Source organism: Rhineura floridana, chromosome 10, assembly GCF_030035675.1.
Source record: "Rhineura floridana isolate rRhiFlo1 chromosome 10, rRhiFlo1.hap2, whole genome shotgun sequence".
Taxonomy (NCBI): Eukaryota; Metazoa; Chordata; class Lepidosauria; order Squamata; family Rhineuridae; genus Rhineura; species Rhineura floridana.
The window spans coordinates 71,936,810-71,954,733 of NC_084489.1; the positions used below are offsets into that span (position 1 = coordinate 71,936,810).

The following is a 17,924-nucleotide window of genomic DNA, read 5'->3' on the forward strand; positions in this document are numbered from 1 at the left end:
ATGTCGTCCAGGTTTCCTGCAGGCATATAATCTTAAATTGCTGGAGGAAGAGAGAGGGATCGTCCTCTGCAAATTTGTTAAACCAGCCCATTATATTCCATGACAAAAGCTGCAACTGTCAGTTGGAGTTCATTACTTCCGAAGCAAGGCGGAGGTCACTATGACGATTCCGGCTTAATGTAGTTGGAGACGTCCTCGGCAAGACTGTAGGAAGGTCGATCGATAATTGAGGAATTGACCTCATTTGGTAGGTAGGCTGGACTTTTGGAAGAGGGAAGTTTGAATCAGTATTCTCCTCTTGGATTTCGACTTTGTCGGGAGGAAAGTCTCTGACTAATTGTTCATGAGAAGTAGAGAGTCTCAAAATAAGTTGCAGAAATCTGTCAATGATTTTGTTCCTTTCGGGGGCTGGCAGAAGATTGAAGGACTGCAATAGAGCTTGTTCCTCCTCCAGTGGCAAATCTAGCTTCCAGGGTTCATGGCAATTTTCATCTCCAGCCGATGAGTGGACCTGACACAAGGGAGGGGGACTTAAAATGTAGTCATCCTCTGAAGTGAAAAAAGGGGTCCTATTCGAATTCTGACAACACAATGGGTTGTTCATATTAATAAAGGGCTTAGTAATTGTTAAACCAGATTTAGGATTAGGATTATTACTGAAAGTAATCATCGGATCCAGGAGTTCATGGACTACAGGAGGGTCTCTTCTTAAGTGGTCTTGAGAGTCTAGCTCTATCAAAGGTTTGTTATTTAGCAAAAGAGAGGGATAATCAGTTCTGTATGAGATGGAGGGGGCTAGACTCATAGGAGGGGCTGAGTTTTCAAAGAGTCTTGAAATAAAAATACCCGCCCTAGCCAAAGAGTCCTTATGTAACCACACCTGTTTTGTTACATCCAGGGAACAAAAAGTGACCACCGCACGAGCTTTGATATTATTATAGTAAAGATATTCCACGTGTTGTATTTGACCTGGGACCAAGGGGAATGCCAAAGCTTTATTTATGGTGTCAATAAAATGTTGTTTCCTATGTGATGGAAAAATATGACCCCACGGTTTTGGAAAATTTCCGAATACCAATTTACATCTTTTCAGTATTAGATTCCACTTATTCGTTAATGCTCAGGATTGTGAGTTTTGTGATGGATGTATACCCACAAGTACATCCTGCCACGGGTCCTGGAAAGGAATATTTCTTATAGGGCTCATAAGGTGAGTTGTATTAATTTCCTTGGCAGTAGGTCGAGGAAAAGAGGAGGATATTCCAACATCGGTGGCTACTGTGGTATTTCCCTTCTTTGTATTATTTCCTTTTATCGAGCTGGTCTTTTTATCTCCCTCCTTTGTTATATTGTCCAATAAATGAAAGAGTCCTTTAAAGTTCATCCTGGATTTCGGGGTATACTTAGAGGACTTTATATTTTTTGACTTTTTTTGTTGAACGATCGGAGGTCTTTTTTTCTTGTTACATCTTTTCTTTTGGTTGAGAGTTTTAGAAGTTTTTGAAGGGATTGTCGGAAGAGTCTGAGTATAGGTTGGTTGCAGAGTTTGAATATTGCGATGTAAGGCAACTAGAGTTGATAGAAGGAGGTTGCATTCAGTTAGGAAGGTTTTAATATGCTCCAAATCTGTTGCCAGCATAGAAATCAGACCGAATAAAGACTCATCTCTAGACAGGTGTGCATAAACGCCTTCAACCTGAGCAGATTTTCTTGTTTCAGTCAAGGAATTTTCTGTATTAAGACTCACCACTGGGGGCTCAAACGTTTGAGTGTTTTGCTCCAGGGAGGATCTAAAAAGCAAGTTAGAAGTCTCAGGAAGATGATTATCCAATAAAGCTTCTTGTTGGACTTGCACTGCCCCCTGATTGTCGGGACTTTTTGAAGATGGGAGGTAGATTTTGGTAACCTGCCAATGTTAATTCAGTAGCCAGGTCCATCTCCTGGGGATCATTCCTAAGGCTATGTTGGTAAGCCTTTATAGGGAGGGACCACTCCAGTGGGGTAGAGGCAGCTTGTCGAGAATCCCATTCATCACATTGATGTGTTAGTGGGGAAAAAAAGTTCGTTATTTTCAGCTGCCCTTTGATATCTTTAAGTGGGCTTTCAATCTCCCCAGATGTTAACGGCAATTCCGACTGTTGAGGATCTCGTCTTCTCTTTTTTCCCTTTTTTCCTTTTTTATTAGGTAGGCTCTCTAATTCTAAAGTTTTCCTCTCTTTCCTAGTTAACACCATCTGGCTCAAGACATTCAGTAGTGTTTGCAGTGAGATTGTTTGTTGTTAATCTAGCTGATAGTTTCTGCGGTTTCCAGAGTTTTCAAGGACATTACCAGCAGTAAGCTGTAAACATCTAACAGCTTGATTAGCGTCTATAATGTTAAGAGCATGATGATAATAAGCTATTATTACTAGTTGGAGGTTATTTGTTAAAAGGGAGTAAAAAGTCCAAGACGCAGAAAGAATCTCACCCTGCTTCGTCAGAGCCGGAACCGGAAATCAATCCACACATCAAAGTACAAAATTAGGTATATTAATTTTACATATGCACTTGATGGATTGGTAGCAATTAACTAGGAGAGAGCTTTTGATGGTCATTGTGAATAGCTCAATATGGAGTTGCAATGAAAAATGCATATTCCATCTGGGGATTAGTAGGAAAGGGCCTGAAAACAAGACAAGTAGGAGTGCAATGCTTTTATACAAATTTATTGTATAAAAAAAGTAATTTATTGTATATATACGCTCATGGGGTCTGAACTGGCGGTGACCGACCAGGAGAGAGACCTCGGGGTTGTAGTGGACAGCACGATGAAAATGTCGACCCAGTGTGCGGCAGCTGTGAAAAAGGCAAATTCCATGCTAGCGATAATTAGGAAAGGTGTTGAAAATAAAACAGCCGATATCATAATGCCATTGTATAAATCTATGGTGCGGCTGCATTTGGAATACTGTGTACAGTTCTGGTCGCCTCATCTCAAAAAGGATATTATAGAGTTGGAAAAGGTTCAGAAGAGGGCAACCAGAATGATCAAGGAGATGGAGCGACTCCCTTACGAGGAAAGGTTGCAGCATTTGGGGCTTTTTAGTTTAGAGAAAAGGCGGGTCAGAGGAGACATGATAGAAGTGTATAAAATTATGCATGGCATTGAGAAAGTGGATAGAGAAAAGTTCTTCTCCCTCTCTCATAATACTAGAACTCGTGGACATTCAAAGAAGCTGAATGTTGGAAGATTCAGGACAGACAAAAGGAAGTACTTCTTTACTCAGCGCATAGTTAAACTATGGAATTTGCTTCCACAAGATGCAGTAATGGCCACCAGCTTGGACGGCTTTAAAAGAAGATTAGACAAATTCATGGAGGACAGGGCTATCAATGGCTACTAGCCATGATGGCTGTGCTCTGCCACCCTAGTCAGAGGCAGCATGCTTCTGAAAACCAGTTGCCGGAAGCCTCAGGAGGGGAGAGTGTTCTTGCACTCGGGTCCTGCTTGCGGGCTTCCCCCAGGCACCTGGTTGGCCACTGTGAGAACAGGATGCTGGACTAGATGGGCCGCTGGCCTGATCCAGCAGGCTCTTCTTATGTTCTTATGTTCTTAGCTGTAACTTAGAATTCTATAAACAATCCTAATCACCCAGTCTCAAAAACTGGGTGTTGTAGAGTATACCGTATTATGGAGTTGGATATTGTAGAGTTGGAACAGGTACAGAAAAGGGCAACTGAAATGATCAAGAGGTTTGAGCACTTTCTCTGGGAAGAAAGACTGATGTTTTGAGGCCTTTTCAGTCTGTCATCTTTTTTTTTTTTTTGAAAGGAGGAAGGTCATGATAGAGGTCATAAAATTATGCATGATGTAGAGAAAGTGGATAGAGAGAACTTTTTTTCCTGTTCCATACTACTAGAAATTAGAGTCACCCAATTAAATTGATCAGCAGTAGATTCAGTACAGAAAAGAAAACACATTTACTCTGTGGAGTAAATTCCACAAGAATTTATTGTCCCAAGGTAGTGATGGCTCAGATGACTTTAGAATTGGATTCAATGCATTCATGAAAGATGAGTCTATCAAGTCTATGGCTATTATTCATGATGGTTGAACGGAGCCTTCAGGTTCAGAGGCCATTTCCCCTTGAATGCTCGTTGCGTAAGAGCAACTGGGGGAAAGCTATTGCCATCATCTCTTGCTTGTGGGCTTCCCCACAACAGGAGACAGGAGGAGACTGACTTATGTTTTTATACAGGAAACACCTCACTTTGGGGGCAGGGAAATTTGTTCACACAACCAGTCTGTATGTTAAGTTTCCAAGAGACTTAGCAAATGAGGTTTATGCAGTCACATATAAACTATCTCATAACTAGAGTTCTGCTAATCAGCTACTAGAAAGCACAAAGTTAACATTTTACAATAATTCTGCATAAATAAGTATCTCCAAAACGGATCTTTAGTTAAAAAGAAAAAGTTCAAATACATTTCAGATAACATTAAATATGAACTGAGTAAAAACATTAAAATATTGAACTTAATTATCTATCTGGAAACAATATATATGCAAGTGCTTTTAGAACTTCTTTTCCTCAATATTGTCTTCCAGGTTGCAGAGGATTCTGAGGTATCTTTAGGTCACACGGTTAAGTTCAAGGGTGATGCAAGCTGTGCCTGTTGGGAACTGAGCATGCATCCCATAATCCCCCATTGTCGCAGATGATCATAGTGGTGAGTAACATGTCTTTCAGAAAGACTTTCCTACCACTACTAGAATTCCATGTTAAAACTACTGATTGAAGCAAATAAATGCTAAAGCAGCCACAATGCTCACAATGCACAATACAGAAGCCATTTTAAGATGGTGCAACTATTCTACTGAAAGAAATCTATGATCTACTATCCACCTACAATCTAGCCAGCCTTGGTGGTATCTGCATTCAAAGTATAATGCAAAAGAAGAAGAATGAAGAAACCACCCCTTTAAGCAAAGAAATCTGCAGGTTCCAAGAAAACCCATAAAGTAGAGGAAGGACAGCAAGAAATGTGCAGAAAAGCATTACTCACCTTAGTTTGCCTATAAAACTAGAGGTGGAGAATTTTGTATATGAGAACTAGAAAGAAGTGTCTTATGAGGAAAAAGACTTAAAACTACTGTCAACTATTCAGTGTCCTGCCAGGAATAACATCAGCAGGAAAAGACAGAATCCCTTTGAGCTCTCTGTTGTCTCTTTTTCCATTTATTAAAGCATGCTGTCACCTATGAAAGCTTATACCACAATCTTTTAAAATTTTACAGGGTTCTTCAAATATTTGTGTGCCGTTTCGGGCTGCTTGAAAGAGATGCCTCAGACTGAGATCTATGACCAGAAGCTGAGGCATGCTCAGGGAAGTTTTGCTTCCTAAAACAGTTAACAACAGATTTCCATGCCAAATCATAAAATGCTTTTGACACACCTAAAAGAGGAGTTTGCAATGCAGAATAGAGAAAGTAGACTGCTTGAGGAATATTTACATAAAGTCCCTTTGGACATGCAGAACTAGCTGTGTAGTTCTGTTCCAGTGATGCCTCAAAAGTCTGCTTTGTAAGAATCCAGAAAATTGCAAATGTTTTTAGCACACTTTAATCAAAACTGGTGTCCCAATCCTGAGCACACTGGCCATGAATTGAAGGCACTCAGATCTCTGCAAGTACATCAGAGGTCTGATGGGATGAAAGTAGCTTATTTCTATCCTTAAAAAGTAATGAACAGCAAAAGAGCAATGATTAACTAAATCATTTACCTGACTTCATACTTATCTTTTAGGTGCCAGATTAACTCTCTTGAGCTTTTAATGATTATGTTTTACTTCTATTTTCTAATTTTTCCACTTTAGGCTGATTAGATCCATTCATATGTTTTTAGATTACTTTAACAGGATTTGTAAAAAGCACTGAAGACCAAATTGTTGGAAAATGGGATATAATTTTTGAATATGAATGAATAAAAAAAGGTAGCTTTTAAGCTTTCTGGAAAATATTGACTAATCAAACAATTATCTTTACGCTCTGTGTGTGTGTGTATTTATATCTAGTTTCTGCTATAATCATGTTTTCTGGTGTTCTCATTCATGAAAGTCTCCAGCTCCAGCCACGTTCAGCAGCACCCAGGATGGCTATGTTAGTGAGCATGCACACAAGAGAAGACTTACATCAGTGATAGTATTCAGAGCAGTGTCTGCACCAATGCTGAAATCAGAACCCGGTACATTGTTGGATACGGTTGCAGGAACCATAACCATGGGAATACAGAACTCGTCATATTTCTCCCGGGCAGCGGAGAGTTCCAAAAGTCCCAAGTAGGCCTAATGGGCACACGTGGTAACAAATGCAGAATTAGAGGGGACAAAAAGAGGACAAGGTTTGAATTACAGCAATATGGATGAGGATTTGGCAGAGGGAACTGATTACTGTACCACACGCATATACTGGAAATAGATGGGTTTTTTTTAAAGAGTTAGAAGTGATGTGAAAGAGGGAATCACTGCTCATTCCACATTTGATAAACTGGTTTTTGCATTGTTTTAAAAATCTGTTTGACTAAAAATGATAGCAGAACAGAAACGTGTGTGTACTCCATGGGAAGCAAACCCTCTCAAATCCTTTACAATGCACTTAAAAGCTACTGTCTACTGCCAGCCACAGAGACACACTAGGGAAGGCCTCGTACAAAATAGAATACAGAAAACAGAGTAGCCAAATATTTCTGACATTAACTGTTACTTTAAGTACATCTAAGCATTCTTGCAAATTCTGTATAATAGTATAACAATGCAGAGAATAAAGTCTCACAAATTTAAGTTACTTTCCCCCCATTCCTACATGGATTACATCAGTCTTACAACAATGGTAGTCATGATTAAAGAATAGGTTTAATAAAGCCATGTTTAGGAATCTTAAACTTCATCACAGAATTTGTATTTCTGAACAGGAGTTTGGTTTTAAGCAGTGGCTTAATGCTGTGGGCAGATTAATTTAAAAATCATTAAAAAATACCTCATGCTCAATTTGAAGCATAGTAAGAAACATGAAAATAAGCCCTGCACAGAGTTCCAACTCCTACTCCCTAACATGTAGCATAACTTACTTGGTGCCTAAATGTTATTATGCTGTGCTTTCCACAACCCCACTCTATGTCATTGTGATGGATGGGGGAATGGGAAATAACATATTTATGTCAGGCACAAGGAAAATTGCATCAATTAGGGAGCAGAAAGGGGAAACTTAACACAGTGCTGCCATTTTTTACTTCACTGAACAAATGGGTGAGTGCACAGCAGTAATATTTGCTGATCGTATGTGTAGTCAATATAGCCAGTTCCAAAACTGAGGCAATTTCCAGAGATTGGCCTAGTAGCAGAATTCTTGCAGCCTTTAAAGAAATCCTGCTAAGATCAGAGTCTTGCTGATATTTACCTCTAATTTTTAGCATTAGTCCTTGACAGCAAACAATTATTTTAGCTAAGTGCTCATTTAGAAGAATTTGCAAGGGAAACAAAACAAAATGACGTACCTCGAATCCACCAATAACCAGGAGGGCATTGATATTATGAGTTCGCATTTGCTCTGCAATCTTTTCCATATACTTTCCAGGAAGCGTACTAAAACATATATGTTAAAAAGGTTTTCAGCAAGGCACTTCGGATAAATTGTTAAAAGAGTTTGCTTTTCCACACCACAAGACAGTGCTTTTCAACATTTTAGTTCTATAAAAGTATAAGAGCTACATCCAGTCACTAAATTTGCTTCCATGCTGAATGGGTGACACTGTCTCACCCACACACACTTTAACCTCATAAAAATGTAACTGCAATTTAATTTAACCATTATGTTGTTGTTGTTTTTAAAAAACTGTCTGTTTTCTCCTTATTGTCCATTAAAATCTGTTGCATAGGTAAACATATTTAAATTTCAGGATCAAGTTTTAGAATCGCATTCAATCACACCTTTAGCAAGACTTCCTTTTTAGTAAAAGCAAACATGTACTTTAATTGATGAATGAATCATTGCTGTTTGCAATGGGTGAGATGATGCTGGGAGAGTGGGGAAAAAGTCAGCCTGCCTCAGTAAAGAATGAGAGTTTTTACAAACCATTAATTGGGGACAGAATCCAAGTCTAAGGAACGTTCTGTGTTTAGCGGGGAAAAGGGGAGTCAGAATAGGTAGAAGAGCATGGCTGTTTTTCTTTTTACTTTTAACAAAGTTGTTCTGAAAAGTATTACGTAGGAAGGGATGAAATGGAAGGGTCATCTCTCAGCAGAAGAGGAACATAAAAAGGCAACCAAGTACAAGAACATGAATGCATTTATGAATTATTTATTTATGTATTTATTATTTGATTTATACCCCACCCTTCCTCCCAGCAAATTTCTAATGTTTTCTTTAAAAGAATATTGCAACTGAAATGAATCTATGAGATAGGAAAAATCATATATTTAAATAAATATGATATGAAGAGTTTGAATTACACTGTTCTTTTGCAAATGAAAAGGCACTTTCCATTCGCAGAAGTGATTGAGACCCATCAGAAGCTCCACCTGGAGGAAGGTGGGGAAGGCAATTCTCACCAATTCTACGTTGTGAGCTACTTAATAACTGCCTTAATAACCTAAGGCTATTTAATAGCTGTTAAGAATAGAATACTAGATTAGACGGGCTTTTGGTCTGATCCAGCAATACTTCTGTTCTTAAATGCCAAACAGATGTCCCACAGCCACATTCAAACATCCTGAGTGACTGCCAGCCAGTTTGGATGAACAGAAGAATGGACACAAAATTCTGTCACTGGCATAGAGTTACAATGGCATTTGAGTCTACAGTGTGAATCTAGATAATCTTGTGGCAGATTATTGAGATTTTGATAAACAGGATAGTGGAGAATAATCATGGATTTAAACTCATTAAGAATACCCTTATGAAATCCTAGAAGAATAAAATTATTTATCATGAGTTATACCATTATGCCCTGATCCAAAATTCTGTAGGGAAATGATCTGTACATGTGAGCACGTTTCCCAATTTATTTAAATGGAGAGATCTATATGTTTGCTCAGAGAAATATAGGAACTAACTACATAATATTCCTATTCTATATGAACAACCCATTTAAAATGTTGTTTATTTGCTTGCTTACTACTTTTCAAGTGAATCTCACACAGCAGCCATTGACATTGAAATATTAAAATAATAATCATTAATTAAAAACTATGAGCAGAATCCGATGTTGTGTGAACAGACTTCTGCTCACACAATAGGACTTCACCTTCCTCTTCTCCCCCTGCAGCTCCTGTGTTTCCCCAAAGTCACCAGTAGGAATGTTTACAATACTTTTTTCCCCTTTATTGATTGTTGCATCAAGTTTTTATGTAAATCTTCATGCTAAAGTATTGATAAGTAAAAATCAAAATTTGCTGAAATATATAATATGCAATATCACATTACCGTTTTGTGCCAAGAATTGATCCGCCTTGGCCAGTCCAACCTCCAACATCTCCCCAGCTGATTTCTTTGATCTAAATTTTTTTAAAAAAGGGGTTTATTGAGTATTTGAGTTTTGAATTACTATGCTCTTGTTTAGAATACGTATTAATGGACATTTCTGCAATGGATACAAAAGTTAATAGTTGGAGTGGCCCTCTTTTGGGGTAAGTGGATGTTGACAAAAAGAAAAATCTCAGAAGTGTTCTCAGAATTATTGTTTTTAGAAATTTTGGTTCAGCACCAATTTTATCTAGTGTGTCAAACAAAAATGCAAGACTGGATGCATTCTTATCAGCTACAGATAAATTTAAGTTTGCCTGAATGTTTTAGTGCTTTTGATCACTAGTCTCCCCTTATATTGGGAAGTAGATTAGGCCTAAACGTAATGGTTTGGGAATGAAATTCTGCAGTTCTTGCAAGTGTAACAATGTGGTAAGGATGAGGGAAGAGACACTCTGAAACATTTAAGCCAATAACATTCTTTCATGGGCTCATAAGCCTACCACATCAGGAACCTCGCAACTGGGTGCACTAAAAACAGAGTATTTCATAAACACTTCTTTAAAGAAAAAACAGAAATCAAACATGCCAACAGATTTTGTGATATACTGTATTTATCTTTCAGCTATAGTTATATAGCATGTTCTTATTTCCAGATATTTCATACTCCCAGAGCTAGTCCAAAGCAGGCAAACTGCCAAGCATAGGCTCCTGCCAAGGTCATTTAAAAGTGATGCTGACCAAATGTCCAAAATCTAATATGGAAGATTTCTCATGATGTATCCAGGAAGCAAATGCTTTTTATAAACATGGTTAATCACATCCTCTTTGATAAGATTTTTAAGGCATTTTAGTAAGGATAAACCTAGTTCTAGAGTCTCTTTTTGGGGGTGATGTATCAGGTTTACAACATCCTTGCAAATAGTTATTGCTTACCCATGTTTTTATAATATTTAAAACTGGATGGTCTTGTCTCTACTAAGAAAGCCCCTGTGGAGGGTGCAATCTGTCATACAGGGACTCCTTGTCATTAGGGTTTAGTGTTCTAGAAATATGCCAGACACCCCACCCCCAAGAAATTTCACTAAATTCCCCTCTATAGTTGACAAGTTCTGCCCAAGGAGGATCCTCTTCCCTCCATTCCTATTGTATTTTGCTTCAGGTAAAATATCAGTGGAAATTCTAGCTCTGATTTCTTTTTAATTCTATTATTTAAAAAAAAAATCCGGGGGTAGTATTAAATCAAAGTACAGTATTTGGAATATACAAACCTGCCCTCCAGAAAAGCCTTCAAACCCATCAGTGACAGCAAACATTTTGTGTCCTTCAGTTATACCAATTCTCACGGCAGATCGAACAGCAGCATTCATCCCAGCTGCCGGAGCACCAACATTTAAAACAGCTACATTGAAGTTAGTCTGCAACAGAAGGAAGACAAAATATCTCCAGGCAAGCAATGGTAGGCAAAAGTATCATGATCTTACCAAAAAAAGAAAAGGGAAAAGGAAATAATGAATTGTTGACTAAGAGGTTTAAATCAATTTTTAAGGTATACCATCAATTTTTCTTTCATGTATTTACTCAACTGTTTTACGTTTTCCAATGTAAACTTCAGCACTAAAATAAAATTATTTAATATTTGTTCAGTGCTGTTACATTCATTCTAATACGAATGCTGCTCTATTTAGAAATTATTTTGAAAACTAGGAAAAACAACTAACAATTATCATTATATTTGAATCTTTGGTTTACTTACCTTGCTGTTACCCTGTCTACATAGAGGAGTGTATCCACACATAGATGTGTATCAAAAGAAAACAATGTACGCATCTTACCTTCTGAAGATTATCACATTATATACAATATAATCAAAATACACCGAAAAACAAAACAGCAGGTAACCAAACGGAGCCTCCCGGTTCAGGACTGTGGTTCGGCCATTCATAGCACTTTAGCTATTCACAATCAGCAGTATGTCCAAATTAAAATGTCATGCATTGTACTATCCAGTACAGATTCTGACATAACACTAACCCATGAATTTCATACTGAAACAAATTTATGTGGAATAGGATCTGTAACCCAAACAACCATTTACATGCAAAGTGTTTTGTGAGCAATGTTGGTTCTTGGGCCACTACAACCAATCTATGTGATGCCATTACTGCCATAGCAACTGTCTTGTTGTCCTTTAGATCATTCAGGTGTGGTATATAACAATACACTAGCATCTCCTAAGCATGTCTGATGAGCACATGATGCAAGACATGAATTACAAATTTCAAATGACCACATGATGCAAGACATGAATTACAAATTTCAAATGACCATTGTTCAAATATCAGAACAATGAATTTCCTTGAGGAAAGAACAATTTATCACAAAGGATCATCACAAAGGACAATCCAATCTAAAAGACTAAATCAGTAATTACCAGCTGTCAAGAGTGAAAATTTGGATTCTGGAAAAGCACATGGTAACAGGCCCATATTTCACCCCACTGCCTGATGCCTTATCCCCACCCCAGAACAACATTTCAGCAAAGAGAATGCATATTCCCCTGGATCTTCTCTCTGTGAAAGCTGGAGTGGCTCCCTGGAGATCCGGGGCCCTTAGAATCATCCTCACTTCACCTATTCTCTCACAGGCTCTGGAAATTACTCTGTTCTTACACCTGTTGCAGAAATGGCTGAAATTCTCATAGGCCTGCCAGCTTCTGGGGCATAAATACAACATTAGAGCCATTTCAAGGCTGTTTTAAAGAATGATCTGCCTATTACAATTCTCAGAAAGCAGAAAATAAATCTAACAGCACCCTCTACTCATGCTCACTGTATCTTCACAAAAATGGCAGCCCTAAAGAGAGTGTGGTAATAGGTCAGGTCTCAAATGGAGCCTCTTATATCACTTGTTGTAGGCAAAATGAGGCAGCCTCACAGCAAGTAATATTTTTGGAGGACCATGTCTGTCAATGAAATCATATAAAAAGAGTGGAACTGAAGAGGAGGGATAGAAAGTGTTTAAAGTAGTATTTCAATTGATTTTATCACCGGAGCACATGTTCTTTTTTTTACCATCTCTAAAGGCTGCAATGAGTTGGTACTTTTTGCATTTTCTACAGAATTCTTTAAACTTCACAAGAATCACTTCTTATACACTTTATTAAAGCTTTTGCTAAGGCACACTTGGCGTAAATCAAGAATGTGGTAAAACTGGAGAAAAGTGCCTGAGCATATTTGTTGTGCAGCTTTAAGCAAAGAAGTACACCGTTGTAAAGACAAAAAAACCCCAACCATACAGCAAATTATTGCCATGCAAAAAGAATAGTAGAGTCCCCAAACCTAACAGGCAATAGAGCTTGCTAAGGTTAATCTTTTGTTGTCATATTTAATTATGTATTTATTTACATACACACACACATATATTTACACACATACATCTAGACACACACAAACACATATATATCCCGCCCTTCCTCCCATGAGCACACTACATGAGATACCATCCTGTTAAAGAGAACAGAACAATTTAAAAGGAATATTATGACTTCAGATATTTACTACTTATCCAGCCATTATACAAAACCAGTATGTATTTCTCCCAACATACATTTTATTTATTTATTTGATTTATTATCTGATTTATATCCTGCCCTTCCTCCCAGCAGGAGCCCAGTACATAGCACCAAGTAAAGCCTTGTTTTGCTCAGTTGACCAATCGGACCACCACCGTAATTTAAATATGATGAAAACTGCTAAAATGTTCTGGAAACTTTTTTCATGTAAACATTTTGCCCAATGGAGCTTGCTCCATGTGGATGCATTGTGTCTGTCATGCCTTAATTTTCATGTATGGGCCACCTCATACATCAGTGGTGTGTGTAAGAGCTGCGCCTGTGTCACATGGTCCTATGCTATTCCAATTAGCATATGATTCAGAACTAAGAAACGTCTTCTTCTGCAAGTGTGTAAACTCGCTTGCTCTGAAATAAAAGGTGTACTTCAGACACACTCTTGAATGTTACATAGGCATGTCATTGGTTATCTTTGTAATTGAAGACAGACTAAGACCTTTCAGAAAAAGGTAATAAAAACCAGGAAATAAATACAGCAATCTAGTATGTTTACAAAATGTGTATCATTGCCTACCATGCTTCAACTCCATAGTCAGTTATACTAAACTAAGTAGCAGGTGTTTCCATGGACACAGATTTGCAAATCTAGGTTTGTTGATGTTGCTTTTAGATTTCTGCTCAACAAAACATGCATAGAGTGGCCTACTTTACAGAAGACAGTCCTCTATTTGAAAACTGCCCAGTCCAAGACCATTTTAAAGAAAAATAACCATAAGGGGAGCAAGCAGAAGCCTTGAACTTGCCCATCAACAGTTAACACTTGGACAGCAGACTGAAAAGGCACAAAAGTCACCTGTTCATAGTCTTTCCCACTGTGGCAAGATGTACTATAGTTTTGTGTAAATATTAGCAAATATTTTTAAATTTGCATCTATACAAATATATTAGCATATTCAGTTTTTATGCCGTCTGCATCCTCTTTTTTTGGTGATGCATTTCCTCTTTTCTGGCATTTTATAAGTGGCCACCCTAAGCATACAGGAATGAAGAACAAACCAGACAACTTGACAATTACATAAGAAGTACCTTGGGAAGGTCAGCCGCTGATTTTTTGGTAGACAACAGCTTGTAAGTATTCAAGTTGTTCTCAAAACTCCTGTAGAACACACAATTATTTTCATGCAGTTTTAATAATAAAGCTATTTCTCACTATTAGAAAACGTTGAGAGGTATTTTTCTGACTTAAAAAGAAACTCAGAGCATTTAGTAACTATGTATATTTCCTGGTTACTTTAGCCATTGCTAATCTTGGTAGCTTATTTTAAAACCATTACAATTCTTTCTTTTGAAACAGTGATTGCATCCATTGGTGTCTCTGTGCTGACATAAGGCACTTTGAGTGTCAGCAAAAGGGGGAGTGAGGTTTTTTTCCACCAATTCCCCTTCCCCCATAATCTGCTTTAGCAAGCCAGGGCACATTCAGAACAGTGTGGGAGGTGATGGAGAGGACTGCAGGTGGAAAAGGGAATTAATGAAAATTGCTTTCCTTCCCTGTTCTACTAATGGAGGCTGCAGTTCCATCAGTGCCTTCCACCAGTGGGGGGACATCACTGGATACACCCCATAGAATGTAATTTTTTTTCATTTGGGTATCTTGTTTCACTCTGGACATGACAGAATGGAAAACATCCTCACTACATTTAATGTTATACCACAACACAGAATGTTTTAACATCAAAAGGCAAAAAGAGAATAAACACAGCTTTCATTGCAAGTGGCTTATGCGAACATCCAAAAAGAATGAGAAGGCAAGATACATTTCATAACTTTCTTCTGTGCCTGACCAGGGTAAGCTTCAGAATTGATGTTGGCATTGCCTTTCACTGCAGGGATCAAAGCTAGTGATAAGTGAGTATCAATGGAAGGGGTACACTATGAGGACCAAATGTACTTCCAGAAAGATGCCCTCAAATGGCAGATCATCAGGACTTCCGGGAAGGGTGACTTAGCCTGTGCCTGCTTTTGAGACGGGCTCCTGCCTCAAAAGAAGCTTATTCAGATATATCAGTCAGTTTTTTCTTTTTTTTTGACTGATTAAACTTCTCCCGGGTAGGGAGAAACGAAGAGATTAACCTCAAAGCCTATTTTTGTTGGGACGACCAGATCTCATTAATTTATGGGACGAGGTCCAGCCGACGAAGGTGGGACGGATTTTCAACAGCAAGCTCTATCTGTTAAAGCGAACGTTCATCTTATCTTCTAAGAGAGAACGCATTAACAGGCAAGCACCCTTCTTTCTATATTTTTCTTTTACTTGACTTAAATTGTTGCTGTTTAAAAGAGATTTGCCAGATTGATCGGTTTTTGACATCTCACTGGGGAGCCGTAACTTCTCTCTGCTACGCACTAATTAATAGCTTATCTCTGTTTTTGTTGCAAAAAGCTGTCCTGGATTTGCATTCTAAAGATACACACAGAAGAGGGATTTCTATTCCAGATTTTTATTTTGAAAAATATTATACTGTTTTGAGACTACTCTCTTTTTGGTCTATTTTATTTTGACGAATCTGTTTCTTGACGATTGCCATTAATTGTTTCGATCCTGGGAACTGCATTTTGTTTACTTAACTATTGGAGAGATAAGGCTGTCTGCTCTGTTTATACTGTGATGTCACCAAGTCTGGAGTATTAACCCAATTGTTGCTGAAATAAGAAGTGGTTTTCCTATATTTTTCTTTTAAAATGGCAATTAAGAAAGTGGCTGAGAATCTGGAAATAACTATGTTTCAGAAAATAATGGATGAGATTGAGATAACGAAAATTGAATTGAGTAAAATGAAGCAGGAGATTAAAGATATAAGGGTCCCTGTGAGAGAGGTGACCCTGGAAGGGGTCCCTGTGAGAGAGGAGACCCCGGAGATTGGAACAGGGGTCCCTGTGAGAGAGGAGACCCTGGAGACTGGAATAGGGGTCCCTGTGAGAGAGGAGATCCCGGAGATTGGAACAAACGTGGAACAGGAACAAGATTTGGAGTCTATGGACTTTAGAAATAAAATCTATTGTTTGGAACTCAATGTTATCTCTGAAGAAATTAATGAAGATTCTAGAGATAAAGTTATCAATGGCATGGATTATCTTTTGGACTGGAATGATGTGATGGAGCCCAATATAGAGAAAATCTATGGAATTAACTGCAGCCATGTGACAATGGAAAAACTTTTAAGAGATGACCCAGTGTATTTTGAAAAAAAGAACAGAGATATGATTTTACAGCAGTATTTCAGCAACCTATTCAGAATGGATGGCAAGAAAATATTTGGGATAGAGGTAATTCCCATCAGACTCTTACTATATGACTATGGCTTTGACAGCAAGATTATTATGGAATACTGATAATGGAAGATTGGATATTGAAATTACTGGACTTAACAAGACTACTGAAGATGGAAGATGGAAAATGGAACTAATAGAGATAATAGAACAATGGCTACTGAAATTACTGAACCTAACAGATTCTGATGTGATGGATTAATTGAAATGTTTATTTTGACTATGGTTATGACAATAAGATTATCATAATTAGTAATGAGATGGATTAATCGATATGCTTATCTGGAAAAAAAAAATTGATAGATATATTTCTTAAAGAATTGAAATCTCTCTTTGACTTTTTGTGGAAAGAATAAAGTAATGTTTATGAGATTTGATGATTAAGTAAGATAACTACTGGAGGAAAGTGATTTTATAATATGACTTAAGAGACAGGATTGCTATATATTATAGACTTATAACTGATTTGATCTTTGACAAATGGGAAGTCAATATTTTACTCTTTATTTTTTTTTTTGTTTTTTTTTTTTTTCTTTTTTTCTTTTTGTTTAACTATTTTTGATTTTGTTTTTTGTCTTTGAATGTTTTATGATTTTGTCTTGTATGTTTTATGAAAATTTGAATAAAAATTATTGAAAAAAAAAAAAATGGCAGATCATCAGCGGTCCTTTGCGTATCCCAAATGTGTAAGTGATAGCAGTAGTACAATATATATGGAATATACATAGAGATGAGCTTCTTGTTTTCCAAACAAAAAAAATTGCAAACAAGGCTTTGATGACATCTTTGTTAGAGTTTGGTAGGGACACCCAGAGCCAGATAAAGTTGTATTGAGGACCTGATCTGTTCCACAAGTTAGCCATCCTTTGCACTGAACTGCTATCAGTATGATGTTAATTCTCATTGTTTCTCAGACATAGTTTTGTACTTTTCACATTTATTATTACTCTAATTCAATTCCCTAAGTGCTATACAAGGAAAATACACTTTAGCATTCCCAATGCAATGACTATCCTGTTGCTGGGCGAAGGAGCTAATAACGAGACAAAGGTTGTTGTGATGCAGCTATTTGTTTATTTTTCTTTTATTTAAATGATGTATGTGTTGTTTTTCTTATGACCAAAACTGCTTATATGACAATGCAAGTATAAACAAAACACTAAAGCAATGTAAGTAATATGAAAACTAAAATCAAACCAGCCTCTAAAAACAGCCAATAAAAGGTTGCAGAATAGACGGGTTTGAGAGTCCATATGTAAAGGGAGAAGAACTTCTAAACATCAAAAAATAATTCTGTCAAAACGGCATTTTAAATTCAGCAGAGATAACCCTGGTAAGACCATTCCTTCTCCAGTATACAGCTGGTCTAAGAAAAGTCATAACTTTGGAGAGGGTTTTTTGTTGTTGTTTGTGGTGTTGTTAAAACGTTTATGCATTTCTAAAAAGAAACCACAGGTAAAGGAATCTATCTTTTCCACATTCCCTATCCATGAAAAATAATCCCTTAACACAATTAGCAG

At 37.5% G+C, this 17,924-nt stretch overlaps 1 protein-coding gene across 9 annotated transcripts in view; it reads right to left on the bottom strand.

Moving 5' to 3' along the window:
- Positions 1 to 17,924, bottom strand: part of PFKP (phosphofructokinase, platelet) — a 395,018-nt gene that overhangs the window by 17,066 nt on the left and 360,028 nt on the right. For 6 of the 9 annotated variants that reach the window (XM_061587942.1, XM_061587948.1, XM_061587944.1 and 3 more), the window contains 5 exons: positions 14,161 to 14,230; positions 10,772 to 10,918; positions 9,462 to 9,532; positions 7,534 to 7,621; positions 6,173 to 6,325 (listed from right to left, as the gene is read on the bottom strand). In XM_061587942.1, the coding sequence (XP_061443926.1) occupies positions 6,173 to 6,325; positions 7,534 to 7,621; positions 9,462 to 9,532; positions 10,772 to 10,918; positions 14,161 to 14,230 (529 nt within the window). The remainder of the gene's footprint in view (positions 1 to 6,172; positions 6,326 to 7,533; positions 7,622 to 9,461; positions 9,533 to 10,771; positions 10,919 to 14,160; positions 14,231 to 17,924) is intronic. The other 3 variants (XM_061587945.1, XM_061587940.1, XM_061587947.1) reach the window with 1 other exon arrangement.